The sequence below is a fragment of the Phaseolus vulgaris genome, chromosome 11 (assembly GCF_000499845.2).
Source record: "Phaseolus vulgaris cultivar G19833 chromosome 11, P. vulgaris v2.0, whole genome shotgun sequence".
Classification (NCBI taxonomy): Eukaryota; Viridiplantae; Streptophyta; class Magnoliopsida; order Fabales; family Fabaceae; genus Phaseolus; species Phaseolus vulgaris.
The window spans coordinates 50,390,975-50,407,364 of NC_023749.2; the positions used below are offsets into that span (position 1 = coordinate 50,390,975).

Genomic DNA, 16,390 nt, shown 5'->3' on the forward strand with positions numbered 1-16,390 from the left:
GAACTAAGTAATAGTTGTTAAATATGTATGTTAATTATAGAGGAGATTTCTAAAATTTTAAATTATACATTTAAAATGTAGGAAAAAAAATATGTAATTGTTATAATTCTCTTTTAACATTTCTTAAAATCTTAAATACTCGACATTAGAATTGTTATGTTAGAGTGTAGGGATGGAAGAAGGAGACAAAGGCAAAAATAGGGAAGAATTAACTAGAAAAAAATTAAAATTTTACTCTCTCTAAGTCTTTCTTATTACATAGAGAAGTCTTATAGAGACTTAGAATTATTGTGATTCAATTGTAGGACAATTGTTTCTCTACTATTTAATAAAAAGGTATAACAAAAAGATTTTTCTCATATATGATATTTAATGCTTTTAGATGTAATATGAAAAATTGTGGACTTTGATGTTTTTCTTATGGGTTTTGAAGATATGGACCTTATATCAATTGTCTTCTCTTAGGGAACAACCTTGTTCTCAAGGTTTGTGGTTATTAGGTAGGTTGAGTTATTTTGGAGTGAAACTGATGAAATAGATTATTGGGCTTCAAGGTATATGGATTGGGTTGTGGGAAGTGTTGGTGGGGTTTCAATTGGGGTGTGAGTTGGGCTGAGTAAATTGGTCCCGTTTGACTAAATTGTGGAGGAAGGTTGATTTGAGAATTAACATAATTTGATAGGTTTTACTTGGATTAGAAATTAAATTGACAATTATGGTGATAACTTGGTGAGGATCGTTATTGGAAACGAACTTAACCAAGTGATTAAGTGTGAAGGTTCTCTTCAAATAGGAAAAAGAAAAAATACATACACTCTAATTGATGATGAATTACAAAAATGACAAAAAACAACAAGTAAAGAAAATGAATAAAATGAATTGAACAAGATAAGATAGCAAGAATGAAGACACTTAGATGGATGAAGAGGATTCGATGAAGTTGGAAGCAAGGAGGTAGTCACGCCACTTGGAGGAGGGATCCAAGATAAGTGAAGAGGAATTGTCACTTAAAGTCATCCAAGATAAGACTCAGAGGAAATTTTAGAACACTCAGAAATTTACTTAAGTAGAGTTTTTTTACTCAAAATTTAATGTGATTTACACGAGGAGGTGGCCACCTATTTATATTGATAGGTGACATGTGATTAAGGCATGAATGGAAATTTGAAATTCAAAATAAGCTAGCTTAACAACTAAAAATGTGCCACTAATTGTGGACCTAGAAGGGTCACATTTTACACATTTAAGCATGTGCTTGATGTAAAAAATGTGACTATGTGGGTTGCACATGTGATGCATTCTAGAAGCTAGGTTTTCACACTTCTATGGGCCATGAACAAGCCCAATTTATGCTATTTAACACCTCCTCTTTAAGAAGATTAAAAGAAAGAATAGCTAGTAGCCTAGCCCATGCTCTGGTGTTCTGCTCCTTATGATTTTTTTAGGAATGGTAGGCCTTGTGATCTGGCATGAGATGTTTAACCTAGCCTTTTGAGCCGTTGTGTTCCATGTAAACTTTGGTAATCTTAGTAAATTCGTGAGTGGAGAGGCAAGAGTGGCATATCCATGAATGATTTTTTTGTAGAATCCCGTGATACCCAAAAATGTTGGTAAAGTGGTGATGGATGTTGGTTTGGGCTAAGGTAGAATGGCATGTATTTTTTCTAGGTCTGGAATGACAGTGCCTTCCTAAATAAGATGACCCAAATAAGAAACTTGGGTAGTTGTGAAAACACATTTTGACTCCTTAACAAAGAGTTTGTGGATTTCTAACAATTGGAGAATGAAAGTTAGGTCCTGGATGTGTTTGGACATACACTGGCTATAGATGATATCACAAAAAATGCTAGGAAAAAATGGCGTAGATGTGGTCTTTGAATATCATTCACGGTTGCTTGAAAGGTAGAGGGCGCATTCGTAATGCCCATCAAAAGTTCTAAAAGTTGTTTTGTGGAAATCCTTAGGGTCTATTCTTATCTGATGGTACCCTGAGCAAAGATCTAGCTTAGTGAACACTTTAACAACATTTAATTCATCCAATAACACATTAATTGTGGGAATATGGAAGCAATCTTTCATTGTGATAACGTTTAGTGCTCTATAGTCCATGCAAAACCGCCAAGTGTCATTTTTTTATTAGGATGACAGGAGATGAGAAGGGACAGTTGTTGGGGCAGATGATGCCTTCTTCTAGCATTTCCTGAATGAGAGATGTCTTAGTTTCTTTATGAGCATGTGGATAATGGTATGGCTTGATATTGACTAGGGAGGATTAGGGAAGGAAAGGAATGTGATGATTATAAGGTCAGTGAGGGGGTAGGTTGTGAGGATGGGAAAAATTGTGTAATATGTTTGTAAAAGTTTGGTAATATCCTGATGTTGGGTAGGGTTGGAAGGATGAATATTGGAAGGGTTTTGTTGGAAGGTAAAAAGATTAATAGAAGCTACAATTTTGTTACATAAGAGGTGGTAAATATGGTTAGGTGAAGCATAGTTGTGGACAACCATTATGGTAGAAAAATTAGTTTGTAAAGGGCCTAAAGAGGTAGAAGGCAACGTAGAAATCATGATGTTGTATAGAAACCAATTGTTGGTAGCTAAAACATTGATAGCTAATTAGATACTAATTTGGAAATTAATGTATAATTTTTTTTAATAATATAAACTATTTTAGATACCAATAATTTTTTTATCTCTAAAATGGTATCTAATTTAGTCAATATAGTAATTAATTATTTTTTATTTCTAAAATTTGTTTATATTTAATGATTTTCCTTTAGTGAAAATTATTTTTATTTTTTTAAAGTGGATCAAAATGGTTCACATAGAACCAAGTTGAGACAAAAAATAATAGCATGCATAGAATGCAAGACTAGTCAATACAAATTTATTAGATATTTCAAAAAAATGTAAAGGTGCGGGAAGAAAAATATAGGGGTGCAAAAAGAAACACCTCTGTCTCAATTATTAAAAGTAAAGTTGATCTTGATGGGTATGTAAAAGTGCTTACTTTCCAATATTAGCGTGAAAAGCGATCATCAAATTCTCCGTGATTTTCAGTAGTGGTAGTACACTTACAAATGTAATTTTATTTTTTATTTTTATTTTGTAATGTATATTAAGAGCTGTGATTTTTTTTGTTTGAGAAAAGTTTAATTTTCACACTGTGAACAGTAAAATACATATATTTAATACTGTTTATAATAATATTTTAAATTAAAAAATAAAATAAAATATTAGTTTATTAAAATGTGAAGTCTATGCTTTTACGGTTCACGGTGTTAATATATTACCACCCTTATTTTTTCTAATATATTATTCTCACTTTTCAATAATATTCAATAATTTATCTTCAGTTTGTACTTTTTTTTAAAAGTATATATAATTTTCTTAAACACTTCATTATAAAATGTTAAAAAAAGAAATTGTAAATTTCTAAGTAAATTATTACATAGTTTAAAGGAATAGTTAAAAAAATTCACTAGACTGTCTACCAACACAAATGGTAAAAACGATAACAAAGAATCCACAAGAATAATTGGATGGTTAAACAAGATAATGTAAAAGAAAACACAGAAAATTTAAATTTAACGTGATTCAATCGAAATGTTAATTAATTTCAATCTACCTTCATAAAATAAAATCACTATCACAGATATTACAACTCAAAAATTTCTTAGTGAACTTGCAACTCTCAATTGATTACTATAAGTCATACAATGTTTTATATATATAGGAAATAATTGTTAAATCTAATTGTAAATCATGTACAATGTTTCATCAGTTCAACTTGAAAAGGACTCTTTCTTCCTGCACTTCCGTATCTTCTTCTCTCATCTCCATAAATTTTTCGTATTTCTAAAAACATTCCTCTGTAATATTTTGGATTACATAATTCGAAAGTATTTTTTTAAATTCGTAATTAACTTCCAAATTACATAATTCGAAAGCCTTTATTAAAATGCATGATTAGTTTCCGGATTACATAATCTGAAAGTCTTTTTAACTTTAATCCAGAAGTTTTTTTCAAATCTTTTATCATAATACCTGTCACTTGTTAAAATAATTTTACTCTCATCCACGCTGCACATACAAACATTAGTGTATTTTAGTAAAATTAGTCAATCTAAAATTTAAAAAAGATAAAATAAATTACAGTGATTTTACCCCAATCCCATTTTTTGATACATGTTTTCTTTTATACAATTATTAACATGCAACTTGGGAGATTAATTCCAGGATGATTATTTCTGTGTGCTTTTATTCTTTAGAAATCGGAAGAAATGCTAATTGCCAAGTGTTTGTTCTGACACAAGAAATAGCAAGACAAAATAACAAAGTTTCCATTATTGTAGGTTCATTATAATGCAACAACAGGTAAACAAAAATCACAAGTTAATAATATTAATATCTCAGAGAAATTTATACTTTTTGTATGGAGCTAATTTCTGTATACAATATAAAGTTAGGCAAAAGAATACCACAATCATGTAGTTACATTTTCTGTGACCTGTTCAAATAGCTCTATGTGTGTGAAAAACTATTCAACTTTGACTGCAAACACTGTATGAACATAATGGTGACCATCAAGCCATGTTAGAGATCCAAAATTGTATCCACCATTGGCCTCCTTGCCATAGAAGGAGATTTTGTAGGTAATTCTTTGAACACCCTCAGAAAACACAAGTTTATTGGGGATGACCTTCACAACCAACCCCTCAGGTGATCTCACTTTTGCAGTGTATGTGGCATTAAGGGATCCAACATTGGTAACTGTTCTTGTAATCACTTTTGGTTTTTGTTGCCTTTTAAGTGTGCTTATAGATACTGATGGATAATTGATGTTGGAGACAAGGTCTTCAGAGGAGTTCTTGGGGCAATTAAAGTTGGTCTTAGACATTGACCTTACCTTGTTCTGTGAATAGCCAAAATAACAAAGGAATCTGAGATAGTCTTCCATGGTTGTTTCAAAAACTAGGCCAGGGTGAAGAGCTCTGAGTGGATTAATTTCCCCAACTCCAATTTCATGTGGGTCAGCAATGTAGTTTGAGCTGTTAGTAAGAGGCTTCCTCAAGTTGTTGTAATTTGTAGCTGAACAATGGAATAGGAACAAACAGCAACAAAGATGAACAAGTGTTCTGTTCAAGTGCCAAAGCTTTTGAAAAGAAGAAATATACAAAGGAACAAATTTTTCAATTGTGCTCACAAAGATGAATAAGCCTAGAAGAGGGTGTTTGGTGTAGTACCTGTTGTCATCAATGCTGATTTGACCATTGAAGGAGTCCAATTTTGGTGTACTGATTTAATGAATGCTGCTGCACCTGTCACATGAGGGCAAGCCATAGATGTACCAGATTTTATGCCAAACAAGGATGGTTTTTTCCCAATTGGAACACTTCCTGGCTCAGTGCTTTTAGGAATCATAGCAGCCAAAATGCCAATTCCTGGAGCCATGATATCAGGCTGGACAAGAAATTTGCCAATAATGTAAAAGAAACAGTGAATGCATTTTTCTCAAGATTCTTATGTGATTCAATTTCAAGGATAAAATGAAAAGTGCATGAAACAACACAGGGAAGAAAAATACCTTGAGAATGTTTTCTGTAAGGCTTGAAGGACCTCTGGATGAGAAAGATGCAACAATTGGTGAAGGCTTATATCTAGCAACTTCTGCTGTTGGAAGAATTGTTGCAGTTGGGTTCCTGTAATGGAGCCATGATTATTTTTCATCATTTACATTTATGAACATAAATATGTGTGTCTTAAATTACTATTTGTTCTTCATTGAAAGCTGTTTAGACAAACCACCTCACTACATGCATTATACATTTTCTATCATCACTTTATTGCTTCTATTCCCTCTTGTTTGTATATAGTGTCAGATTTCATCTTAAACCAATTGGCATTAAATAAAAGGGTCCAATAGATATATAAGCTGCATCCCAAAATTGAAACAGGCTATATGAGACTTCCCAACACATACAACATGGGAAAAGTTACCTTAAATCACTAATCAACAAATGTTAAGGCTGATGATGCTTACTTGGTAGAGTTTATGTATTGTAGGATCTGATGCCCTTCAAGATTGCCAACCTCAGTGAAGGGAAACACACCTGCATCAAAGGGAACATCTTTGTTGTCCTCATCAATGAGTATCAACCCTAAGGCTCTTCCATCTTGTACCACTAGCTTCTTGATTCTCCTTGAGACAGTTGGATCATCATTAGCACAAACAACAATGTTGCCAGCAATTTTGCTGTAATCTAGTGATCCAGGATAACAGTTCCTGCATTTCAAGAACAATTAACATAACTTCTAAGGTGGGATCTTTAAACCCTAACATCTGAATTTAACTGCTATTAGTGATACTATTCTACTATATAACATATGTGCAGTATCAATGTTTGTTGCTTTAGTAAAGGTCATTGCCTGCTGGTATAATGTACTAGTAATGTACATGAATAGTAACATCAGTGTTAAATTTCTATGCATCTCATTTGAGTGTACTAATGCAATTTTTACAATCTCTTGACGATAAAAAAATGACCATGGAAATTAGAAGATATGAAATGATAACTCTTAGCTATTTTAGGCTTAAAAGGATGAAAAATAACTTCATAAATCACAATTAGGTACCTAGCTTCCGATGCAGGGGCAAATTTGGCAGCTACTTGCTCTGCAAAGACAAGGCTATGCATCTTTGAATGAGTAAGATTTGAGAAGTTAATGCCTGAACCCTGAAAACACAGAGGGGGTGAAAATAAGAAATCATTCTTGGTAATAAATCTTCTTCTTTTTGCTTGGAAGAAGAGATCAAGAAACCTACTTGGAAGTATTTTCCATTTCCAAGGACAATAGTTGATTGGAAGTTCCTGTCAATATTAGAAGCTGCAATGGTAAATATCCATGGAGCAGAATTCACAACTGTGAAAGGATCAGGGCCATCATTGCCAGCTGAGCACACCACCATGACCCCCATTTGTTCTGCATGAAATGCTCCAATGGCTATAGGATCACTCAAAAAGTCTGCTTGAAATAGTGAGCTGAGTCCAATGGAGATTGAGATTACATCTACTCCATCGTTTACAGCATCATCAATAGCCTTTAAAATGGTGGCACCAGAGCATCCTTCTTCTGAGCATGTTCTATAAGCAGCAATCCTAGCAGAAGGTGAACCACCTCTTGCTGTGCCTGGTGCTAAACCATAATAACTGGCATTGTTGACATAAACACCTGCTGCTATTGATGCAGTGTGAGTCCCATGTCCAACAGAATCTCTTGGGGAATCTTTTGTTGCTTCTATATGAGTCTGGTTGCTACCTGGTGCAGCTTGAATATTGTAGTATCTTGCACCAATCAATTTTCTGCAGTTTTATTAAGTGTAACATATGATCATCAATTAGCAATTTTGTCAGTGCTAGACTATGATTACTAAAGACCTTATAAATAGATATGAGCATTTCTTTATGAAAAACATTTGTAAGAGAATGAATGATACCTATTGCAATTGGATTTCTTGAAATCATGACTCTCCATGCAAACTCCTTTCCATCTTGCAGGGATCTCCCCTATACCCTCATCTCTGAAACTTGGAGACTCTGGCCATATCCCTGAAGCAGAACAGACAAAGGCATAAAATGGTTGAATTTTATTTTCTTTTATCAGAAAAGAATAAAAAAAATTAAATTAAACACTTATGGTGTCCAACTTTATACAAACACTTTAATGATATTTCAACTCTTATACAGAAAATGACCAAGACAATACCTAACTTACGGTTGTCAAGGTCAACCTGCTCAACATCTGAACTTTATACAAACACTTCAAGAATGTTTCAACCTTGTGACCAAGAATCTACTTAATACCTAATTTACAGTGGTCAAGATCAACCTGTTCAACACCTGAACTACAGACATCCTTCGAACTTTACAGTGGTCAAGATCAACCTGTTCAACACCTGAACTACAGACATCCTTCGAACTCTACATACCCATACCACCAAATGGTTGAATAATAGTCAAACATAATTGTCCATAATATGTAACATGCAAACTCTACACTAAGGTCCTTGTAGTTCATGGATCAGTAATGAATTTAGTTTTTGAAGGGTTTTCTATTTTAGGAGAGGAAAGTTGTTCATTGAGAGTAACACATGAAATCCAGATGCTGATTGCATTTTTAAGTTATGAATTGTTCAACATGATTATACTCTAATTTAGAACAATAATTGTACATGCATTTTCACTTGTTCATTAACCAATTACTGTTGATCCACCTTGTCTTTTGTACACTACACTAAAATTTTGTCACATATCCCAGTGTGAACATAATATATGCACACCTGATGTTGAAGAAGATCTATCCATTTTAGAATACTGTTGTTTGTATTTTTTTTATCTCTTCCTTCCCTTCAATAACTTGCTACAACACCCCCCGGTTTACATTTCTAACAATGAGAAATCAGATTTCATAACTAGTCACACACTTTGCAATCAATTAAACTAAAGTCCTTATTAATAGTTTACAAGATAAAAAAGCAAAATGGATATAGAGATTGATTTTATTGTACTATGGACATAAAAGTTTTATATTGAAAATGACAATGAAAGTAAAAGTTAAAATTGTTTATACTATTAATGTATATTATTTTTGTATGCAGCACAGACACTCACATACACACTTCGATACGTATAATCTCTATAATATAGGATATAGAGACACTATATATTATATTATATTATTATATTATTATGTAAATAAGTAGATTGAGTTTTTTCTTTATGACATAAAGATGTTTTCCATGACTGATTTAAAAATATTTATTTTTTTATGATCATAATAAAAATTTATATCATAATTTTGAGCTTTTAGAATATCACTCTATTTTTTTTAAAAAAATTGTGTTGTAATCATAATAAAATTGTTAGATATAAAAAAATATCTTTAAATTGGACATTTCACTGTATCCAACACCCAACTCGTACACATTATTTAAGAGACTATTTTCACAAAAAGTCATTTAATACTTTTGTAATTAAAATTTAAACAAGAATCTCTTGTTAAATCAAAGTGACAGTAAACCCTCATAAGATTAAGTTGAGAATATTAAGAAGTGCCAGCTTATTGCATCTCTGTGCTGTTTCAACTTTACACTTTCATGCCTGTGGCTCTGAACTTAAAGGAACACCAAGAAGGGTCCCACAATTAAGCAATAGAAGCTAGGACAAATTTTTAGTGAAGTTCCCTAGACAAAAACCAAAAAAAGTGTGAGAAATTTCCCTTTAATGTTTTTTATGCTATTGTGGGGAATTTGGTCAGTTCTTTTATAAAGGCCCTCTCCTCTGGCTTCTTTTCAAAAGGGTTTCAATGCCAAAGCCAGGGTATGAAGCAACCGAAAAAAAGTGGTTTCTTTCACACTTCACACTCTAGCTTGATCATTCAATTGGGGAAGAAAAGGGTTTCTGGGGAGTGGTGCCACTAATGTAAAGTTCTGTGTGCCTCAGGTTTTAACAATTTCTGTTGGTTGTTATGCAGCAGGAAATTGAATGCAGTATCTTGAAAAGTTTTCAAAATGAACATTGTTTAACTTTTAACTTCTAAACCTCATGGTTTTTTCTACACTAAACTTCTAGAAGTTTGTTTGCATAATGCAATCTATGGTGTTAGATAAACAAAGGTTAGCTTTATGTGTTGTGTAAGGATGTTTTCAAGTCTCTTTAGCATTCTTTAAAATAGTTCCTAAATGTTTCATTTATAGTTTAATCTTTGATTAGCAATAATCACAATAACAGTAATTACACTACCAAAAACAAAATTAACTTACAGTAGATTAAAAAGATCCATGACACAGAAAAGAACAAAAAAATATAAGAAAGAAGTTGGTTTTTTTTGTTAGGGTTGAAAAATAAAGGAAGAGTAATCAGAGAAAAAGCTAATTACATCTCTAATTACCATTTTCATTTTCTAAAAGTTAAAAAAGTGAACATTAAACCTAATTCAACCTTATAAAACCAATTTATAAAGTGAAGTTTGCATCACTTAAGGATAAAATATCTTAATATTTAGTTGATAAAATATCTTAATATTTAGTTGATGTGTGATCTTCAACACACTTCTCTCATGTCGAGGCTACCAACTCGTACGTGAAAATATATGTTAGAGATGATACGGTAACCGTTCAATAGCGGATGGCACGACAGTGTCCAACAAACTCTTATTAGAATAAGTTTTAAATGATTCTGATATCATATTAGAAAATAGACTTTAAACCAATTTTATAAGATTGATTTAGTCCAAAATTCCACTTCTTAACTCTAATTTTTCCTTGAGCATTAAAGAACCAATCTCACATCCTATACATAAAATACAGAAACATATACTTAAAATACAGAAACACACTTCTTACAGGATCTCCATAGGATACACTATACCAAGAAAAGCCATTGAAGGTCTCAGTTGTTATAAATTGAGCTAGGTAGAAACTGAGAAGTTATTGTGCTTGCTTTTCTCTCTTAAAATATATATACATATATATACATATATATATATATATGTATATGGGGTATTAATCATAACAGCTAGTTGTGGGGCACAATGATTTGCCATTTCCACACAATAGATGTTGATGCTGCAACTGTCAATAGGGTTCAACCACAAGACTAGACTGGTGAATGGCCTAAAAAGTTGCATTGAGTAGTGACAAAGCAGTTTCACATGAGAGGACCATTTGTTTTGGGTCCATCTCATGCTTCAACTATGGTATGATATTCAACACTCTAATGTCACATTTGGGTTTTTCACTGGATATTTTTCATAAAATTGTTTCTTCCAGCATTTCCTGATTTTCTTGATTATTTCACAACATATTTATGAAAAGATAACTTTAAATCAAAACATATTTTCTTGATTATTTATTGAGTATTTTGTGAGTTTCATAGAAAACAAATGAGGTTGGGGTGACTTTATCAGACAAAACAAACAAGGCATTAACATTGAAAGTAAGGCTTGTCTGAAGGCACAGTTCACTTTCACTGTGACCAATCTCTTTCATTATAAACTTTTGGGAAAGACTGTGGTTAGGTAATGGTCCTTTGTAAATGTAATATCTAATCTTAAACTTCAAATTAATTTATTCACCAAAAAAACTTTAAATTGATATCAATGAAGCTTTTAGGATCATCATTGACTTTAACTATAGGAAACAAGTTCTTGTGGTTTTCTTTCTAATGATTAATAACCTAAGATTATATTATTTTTTATGTTTTCAGAAGGGTTAATAAACAAAGAAGGTGAATTGATTGAATAAAGATCTAATGAAGTTTCATTTTTTAAAACAAAATTTTAGTCTGTAAATATATTTATAAAGTAATTATTTTCTCACATTTTGTCTTTTTTGGATGAGGGACTATAAATTGATAATAACACTATAAATTGCATGTGAAGATTAGGTGAGTTTTTCTTCTAAATTGATTTATTTATTTGAGTAAGTACAATAAAGTGGTGCAAGAAAATGAGTGTTGTCAAGTAATGCCACATAATGAGCCAAATCTAGTTGGAATGCACTTAAATTAACCTTTGAGGATAATAAAGAAAGTAATAAAACATAACCTTATCTATGCTAGAAATCCCTTTACTACAAAAGTTCCATTTACTTTTGTTTTTCTTTTAACTAAGACAATGTGTAGTTAATTTTTTTATTAATGGTAGTAGGAAAAATATTTAATATAAAAAAAAGTTTTGCAGATTTGTTGGTCTAAAAGTAATTCTCAAATTAACCTATATTAAAAGACTTCTAAATTCTCTTCAATGCTATAGTAAATTTTCATCCTAAAGTTTGTTCTTTCTTTAACAAAGTGCCATAGTAATTAATATTGGTAATATAATTTTTGAAAAAAGTTAAATAAGTTCCTTAATTGTAAAATTTTAATTATAGTTACATTAATGCAATTGGATATTGAGGATCTACAAACTTGTATGATTCATCTACAGTTTAACCGAATGAATTTAATTTTCAATTGAAATTGAATTTTTTTTACTATCCAATTAAATGGATGAAAAATGTTTCAAATAGATTAATTGAATTGGATTTGTACTCCCAGAACTCGGGTTCTCGACCCAAACACATAAGCATAGTAAGTTCAGTTAGATAAAGTTATACTCAACTCGACTTGGGATAGGTATGGACTCAATGGTATGTTACGAGGTCGGTCCAGATGTTTGATAATTTATACGAAAAAGATAATTAGAGTAAAAATAATAGAAGGAATAGCTTAATTAATTAAAGCATATATCTTTTAAAAATAAATAAAAGTTGTTAAGAATGATGTGGCATAGCACCCGAAAATAAAGGTGTACGGAATGTTCTAGTGTTGAAATTATATTCTAGCTGTTGAAATTATATTCCAGTTGTTGAAATTATACTTTTATTGTTGAAACAATATTCTGGTAGATGAAAGTTGTTGAATGAATGTTTATAGGAGGGGTTTAAGACCTCGGATAAAGGTAAGTGATTTTGAACCCTATATTGATACAAAATTATATGACTGACGTGATCGTGATCAACATGTGGAGCCCCCTTCATCCCAAAGCGTCCCTAACTCGATTCAACACCCAAGCAAAGATACTTTAGATAGGAACTCTCTTGAATCCAACCGGCATCAGCCGGCTAGAACATAACTAAATCTACATTTAATGTTTATAATTAAATACTAATAATATATTTTCTACAAGACAACATTATTATTATATGAAATCTATTACAAATCACAAATTTAAGTGGACATTCAATATTATGTTCAATTATTTTTTTTTTCTATATTTTTTAATTTTATAAATTATTACATTTCACAAATTAATTTTTATCTTAATTTTTAAATGATATAAAATTATTGGACACACCAAAACAGGAATTTAAAAATAAATTTTACCAAAAATAAAATAGAATTTGAATTAGGATATTCACATTTGAAAATGGCAAAGCAAGAACAGAAAGCAGAATATTAGGTGAATTGAAAAAACAATTACCTGTGTCTATGACAGCAATAATGGTGTCAGATGAAGAGTGTTGGATTAGGGTTTTGGAAAGCTTCATTCCCAAATCTGATTCCAAGAAATCCCAAGATCGTGTTGTGTGCAACTCAAGCACTGGATCGGGGAACACTGACACCACACCATCGCCACCTGTTTCTTGTTCAATTTTTAATATATTTTAAAATATCAAAATCAATATATTTTTAAAATATAGTATAAAAAATCCTCTAAAAAAATATAAATTCTAACACAACCTTGTCATTAAATTCCTCCATAATTATTATGTCTTTGAAATTTAAGAATGAAAAATTAAAAATTATTATCATTTTGATAGTATTATGTTGTAATGAATATATGTGCAATCACATTATGAAGATTTATCTGTAGAATGTCCATGTTTAATAGATTCTAATTTTTAAGACTGGTCCATAAAATAAATAAGGATTTATTTGCAAACTGTAAAAAAAATTTCGAAAATAATTTATATATATACAATTTACATATTTTAAGTATTTTATAAAGTAATTCTAGATTTAACTAAATTCAAAATAAAATATTTTAAATTAAAGTATAAATACTAAATTATATAATAAGATATGAAATAATTCAGAAATAAGATTATTAATTTTTTTATTTAATATGTTCAATCCAATTATGTTTGAAGTGGATCTCTCTATTATTTAGTGATACATGTATATTGAATAAATGTGAACATTTTTGGAAAAACTAGTTTAAAAAGTTATTATATTATTAAATTTATTTTATAATTAGTAGTTTACATTTTTATTTATATGGTAAGTTAACTTATTAGTAATACTTTAAACATGTTTTATTATAATTATTATGGTCAATCTAATTCAACGTTTTTCCCTCTATGGGTTAGGAAGATTTTCAACTAAAAAAATGATTTTCTAACTTAACTCATAGCTTAGTTACTAGTGTATAATATACTTAATAGAATTAAAGTGGAAGTTGGTTGTACAGAGAAAATTATTTATAAAATAGTTTAATAGAAGATTAAAATTATCAATATTAATTAAAATAACAAATTTTTTATTCAAAATTTTTTATTTACCCACTAATATTATTGAATTCCTATATCAAATTATTTATCAATAAAAGTGATAGAACTACTATAGATTCAGAAATATAAAATATATTTATCTTGATTTTGTAAAATGTCATGGAAAAACAATTGTGTATGAAACATCGTCTATAAATAGAGCAATTGATTGCCAAAATCCATTGCTCTCAAAGCCTCCTAATTTTTTACTATACAAAAGATTTAAAAAATTAAGAATTTAGTTTTAATAAAGTGCAAAATTTTCACTGTAAGTTAATAAAATATTGCTTTTTTCTAGAATAATTATGATAACTTTAATAGTTTTTAATTATATAATATTTCACAATTAAATGAAAGTACAAAAAAAAATCTTATCTACTATTAGTTCATTTTAATTAAATCCTTTTTTGTTAAAATCTTGAAAAGAAATTAAAATCTAGATTTAAAATTCTTATTAGTTTCAAGACATTGATAGTGTGGAGTCAACCATATTTTCAAAGGTGCGTTTATAAAGATATAAGAAAATAAAATATTAATCAGAACTTTGTATTATAATTATTTTTAATATTACAAATTCGATAAAAAAAATTACAAAATTCCCACTTCTAATAAAGTAATGCTAATTAAAAAATGTGTGGCTGCATTATATAATGAAAATTATCAAAAAGAACATTAATTATATCAAAATTAAATCAGTGTAGAATTTCACAATATCAATTATTAATATAAATTATATGTCTACGTGGAAATTGAAAGTACAAAGCCAAAGATTCATCGACAAGTACATTTTTTTATGTACATGAAATATTGAATTACAAAAAAAAAAATTATAAAATATTTACAAAAACATAGGAAAGAGTGCCACATGTCCCACAAGGCAACTCACTTAAGTTCAGATCTCTATTTTGGAACCATTAATTTAATGTTCTTTACTTTTACATTATTTTTTTAATTAATTTTAGTTACCAAATATAGTTATTATCCATCTGTTTTTTATTTTATTATTATTATTATTATTATTAAAATGTATTTTACATCATTGTGAGTGTAGTTAAGGTTGGTGAACAAAATTATTAGTTCACAGTAACAATCATAGACAAAAGGACACCAAAATTCATTTCCAACCACACAATAAGTGCTATATTGATTTTGCTTTAAGCAAGAAAACCATATTGTAAAATTAATGATTTTTTTTCTAGTGATTAACCCCAAATAATAATCACCATAAAAAAGAGGTAAATTGACAACTAAACATTAGAAAAGTCAAAGAATCAAGTTAAGAATTTTGCAGCAGACAAAAGGGAAAAGGAGCTAGAAGACAAGAACATACCAGACAGTGCAGAAGCTTCACTCTCTGTAAGCATGGCAGAGAATCCACTGAAGGCATGACTGAAATGGTGGATTAGAGCTATCCTCTCACTTTCTTCACTGAGAAAATGGAAGAGAAATCCATTCAATAAGTTCAATTGATTTTGATTTTGATTTCTCTTGTGATCATGGTTATATATATATATATATAGATTGAAGTGAGGTAAAGTAGATGATGAACCTTGGAATAACTGATGAAAGTAGTTGCAGATGATCTGATTCTGGTATTTGGCCTTGTACCCTTTTGCTGTTTGGTGATGAATTTCCCATATAAACAACATAAGGCTGCAGAGAACAAGAGAAGCTTTGGTGAATCTGGCATACAAAAACTGAACATGACAAGCTAGAGGGGAAATGTGTGTAAACCTTTGGAGTTTGATCTGAAATTGCTGTGGTGCTGATGAGAAGAGAAGCTAAGAAGAGGAAATTGAGGAATTGCAGAAGCCACTCCATTGAAGAGAATGAGAAGAATTGGTGTTAATGAGGAGAGTTGTCCATGCAATCATCCATTTATAGGGTAGGTGTGATTAATTTGCTTGATTAAAGGAAGCTTCAAGCAAGGAGCATGTGAGAGAATCTTTGTTAATTCTTTTGCTCCACTTATATGAACAGCAACTGTATAATATTACTATATAATATACTTTCTTCATTCTCTCTGCTTTTAACAAGTTCTTCTAACAGCTACTAGGATATATAAGTTTACTTATTGTTGCTTCTCCAAGACAAAAAATTTCAGGAAATTCATCTAATTCTCTCTTCTATTTTTGTTTTTCCATTTGCTATGCACTATTTTTAATGAGTCTGCTAAAATTAGGTGATTCAGTGTGACTGAAGGATACTTGATCAGCAGAGTTTACCAATTATGATCACACCAGTGTAAATGCAATTGACTATGATGCACATATCTGTCCCTTTTAATAACCCATTTCA

The 16,390-nt window shown here is 30.4% G+C and overlaps 1 protein-coding gene across 4 annotated transcripts; it reads right to left on the reverse strand.

The window, feature by feature from the left end:
• Nucleotides 1–4,378: 4,378 nt before the first annotated feature.
• Nucleotides 4,379–16,348, reverse strand: LOC137817912 (CO(2)-response secreted protease-like). Of its 4 annotated transcripts, none has more exons than XM_068621149.1 (11): nt 15,827–16,348; nt 15,642–15,745; nt 15,423–15,520; nt 13,024–13,179; nt 7,499–7,610; nt 6,827–7,364; nt 6,637–6,737; nt 6,044–6,286; nt 5,588–5,702; nt 5,247–5,463; nt 4,379–5,091 (listed from the first exon to the last, which is right to left on the reverse strand). In XM_068621149.1, the coding sequence occupies exons 1-11, from the start codon at nt 15,911–15,913 to the stop codon at nt 4,541–4,543; spliced, it is 2,322 nt and encodes a 773-aa protein (XP_068477250.1). In that variant the 5' UTR covers nt 15,914–16,348; the 3' UTR covers nt 4,379–4,540. The 4 variants fall into 4 exon arrangements, with proteins under 4 accessions (XP_068477250.1, XP_068477246.1, XP_068477243.1 ...); XM_068621145.1 differs by having other exon boundaries at nt 13,024–13,185; nt 15,827–16,064; XM_068621142.1 differs by having other exon boundaries at nt 15,642–16,064.
• Between the last annotated feature and the right edge of the window lie 42 nt (nt 16,349–16,390).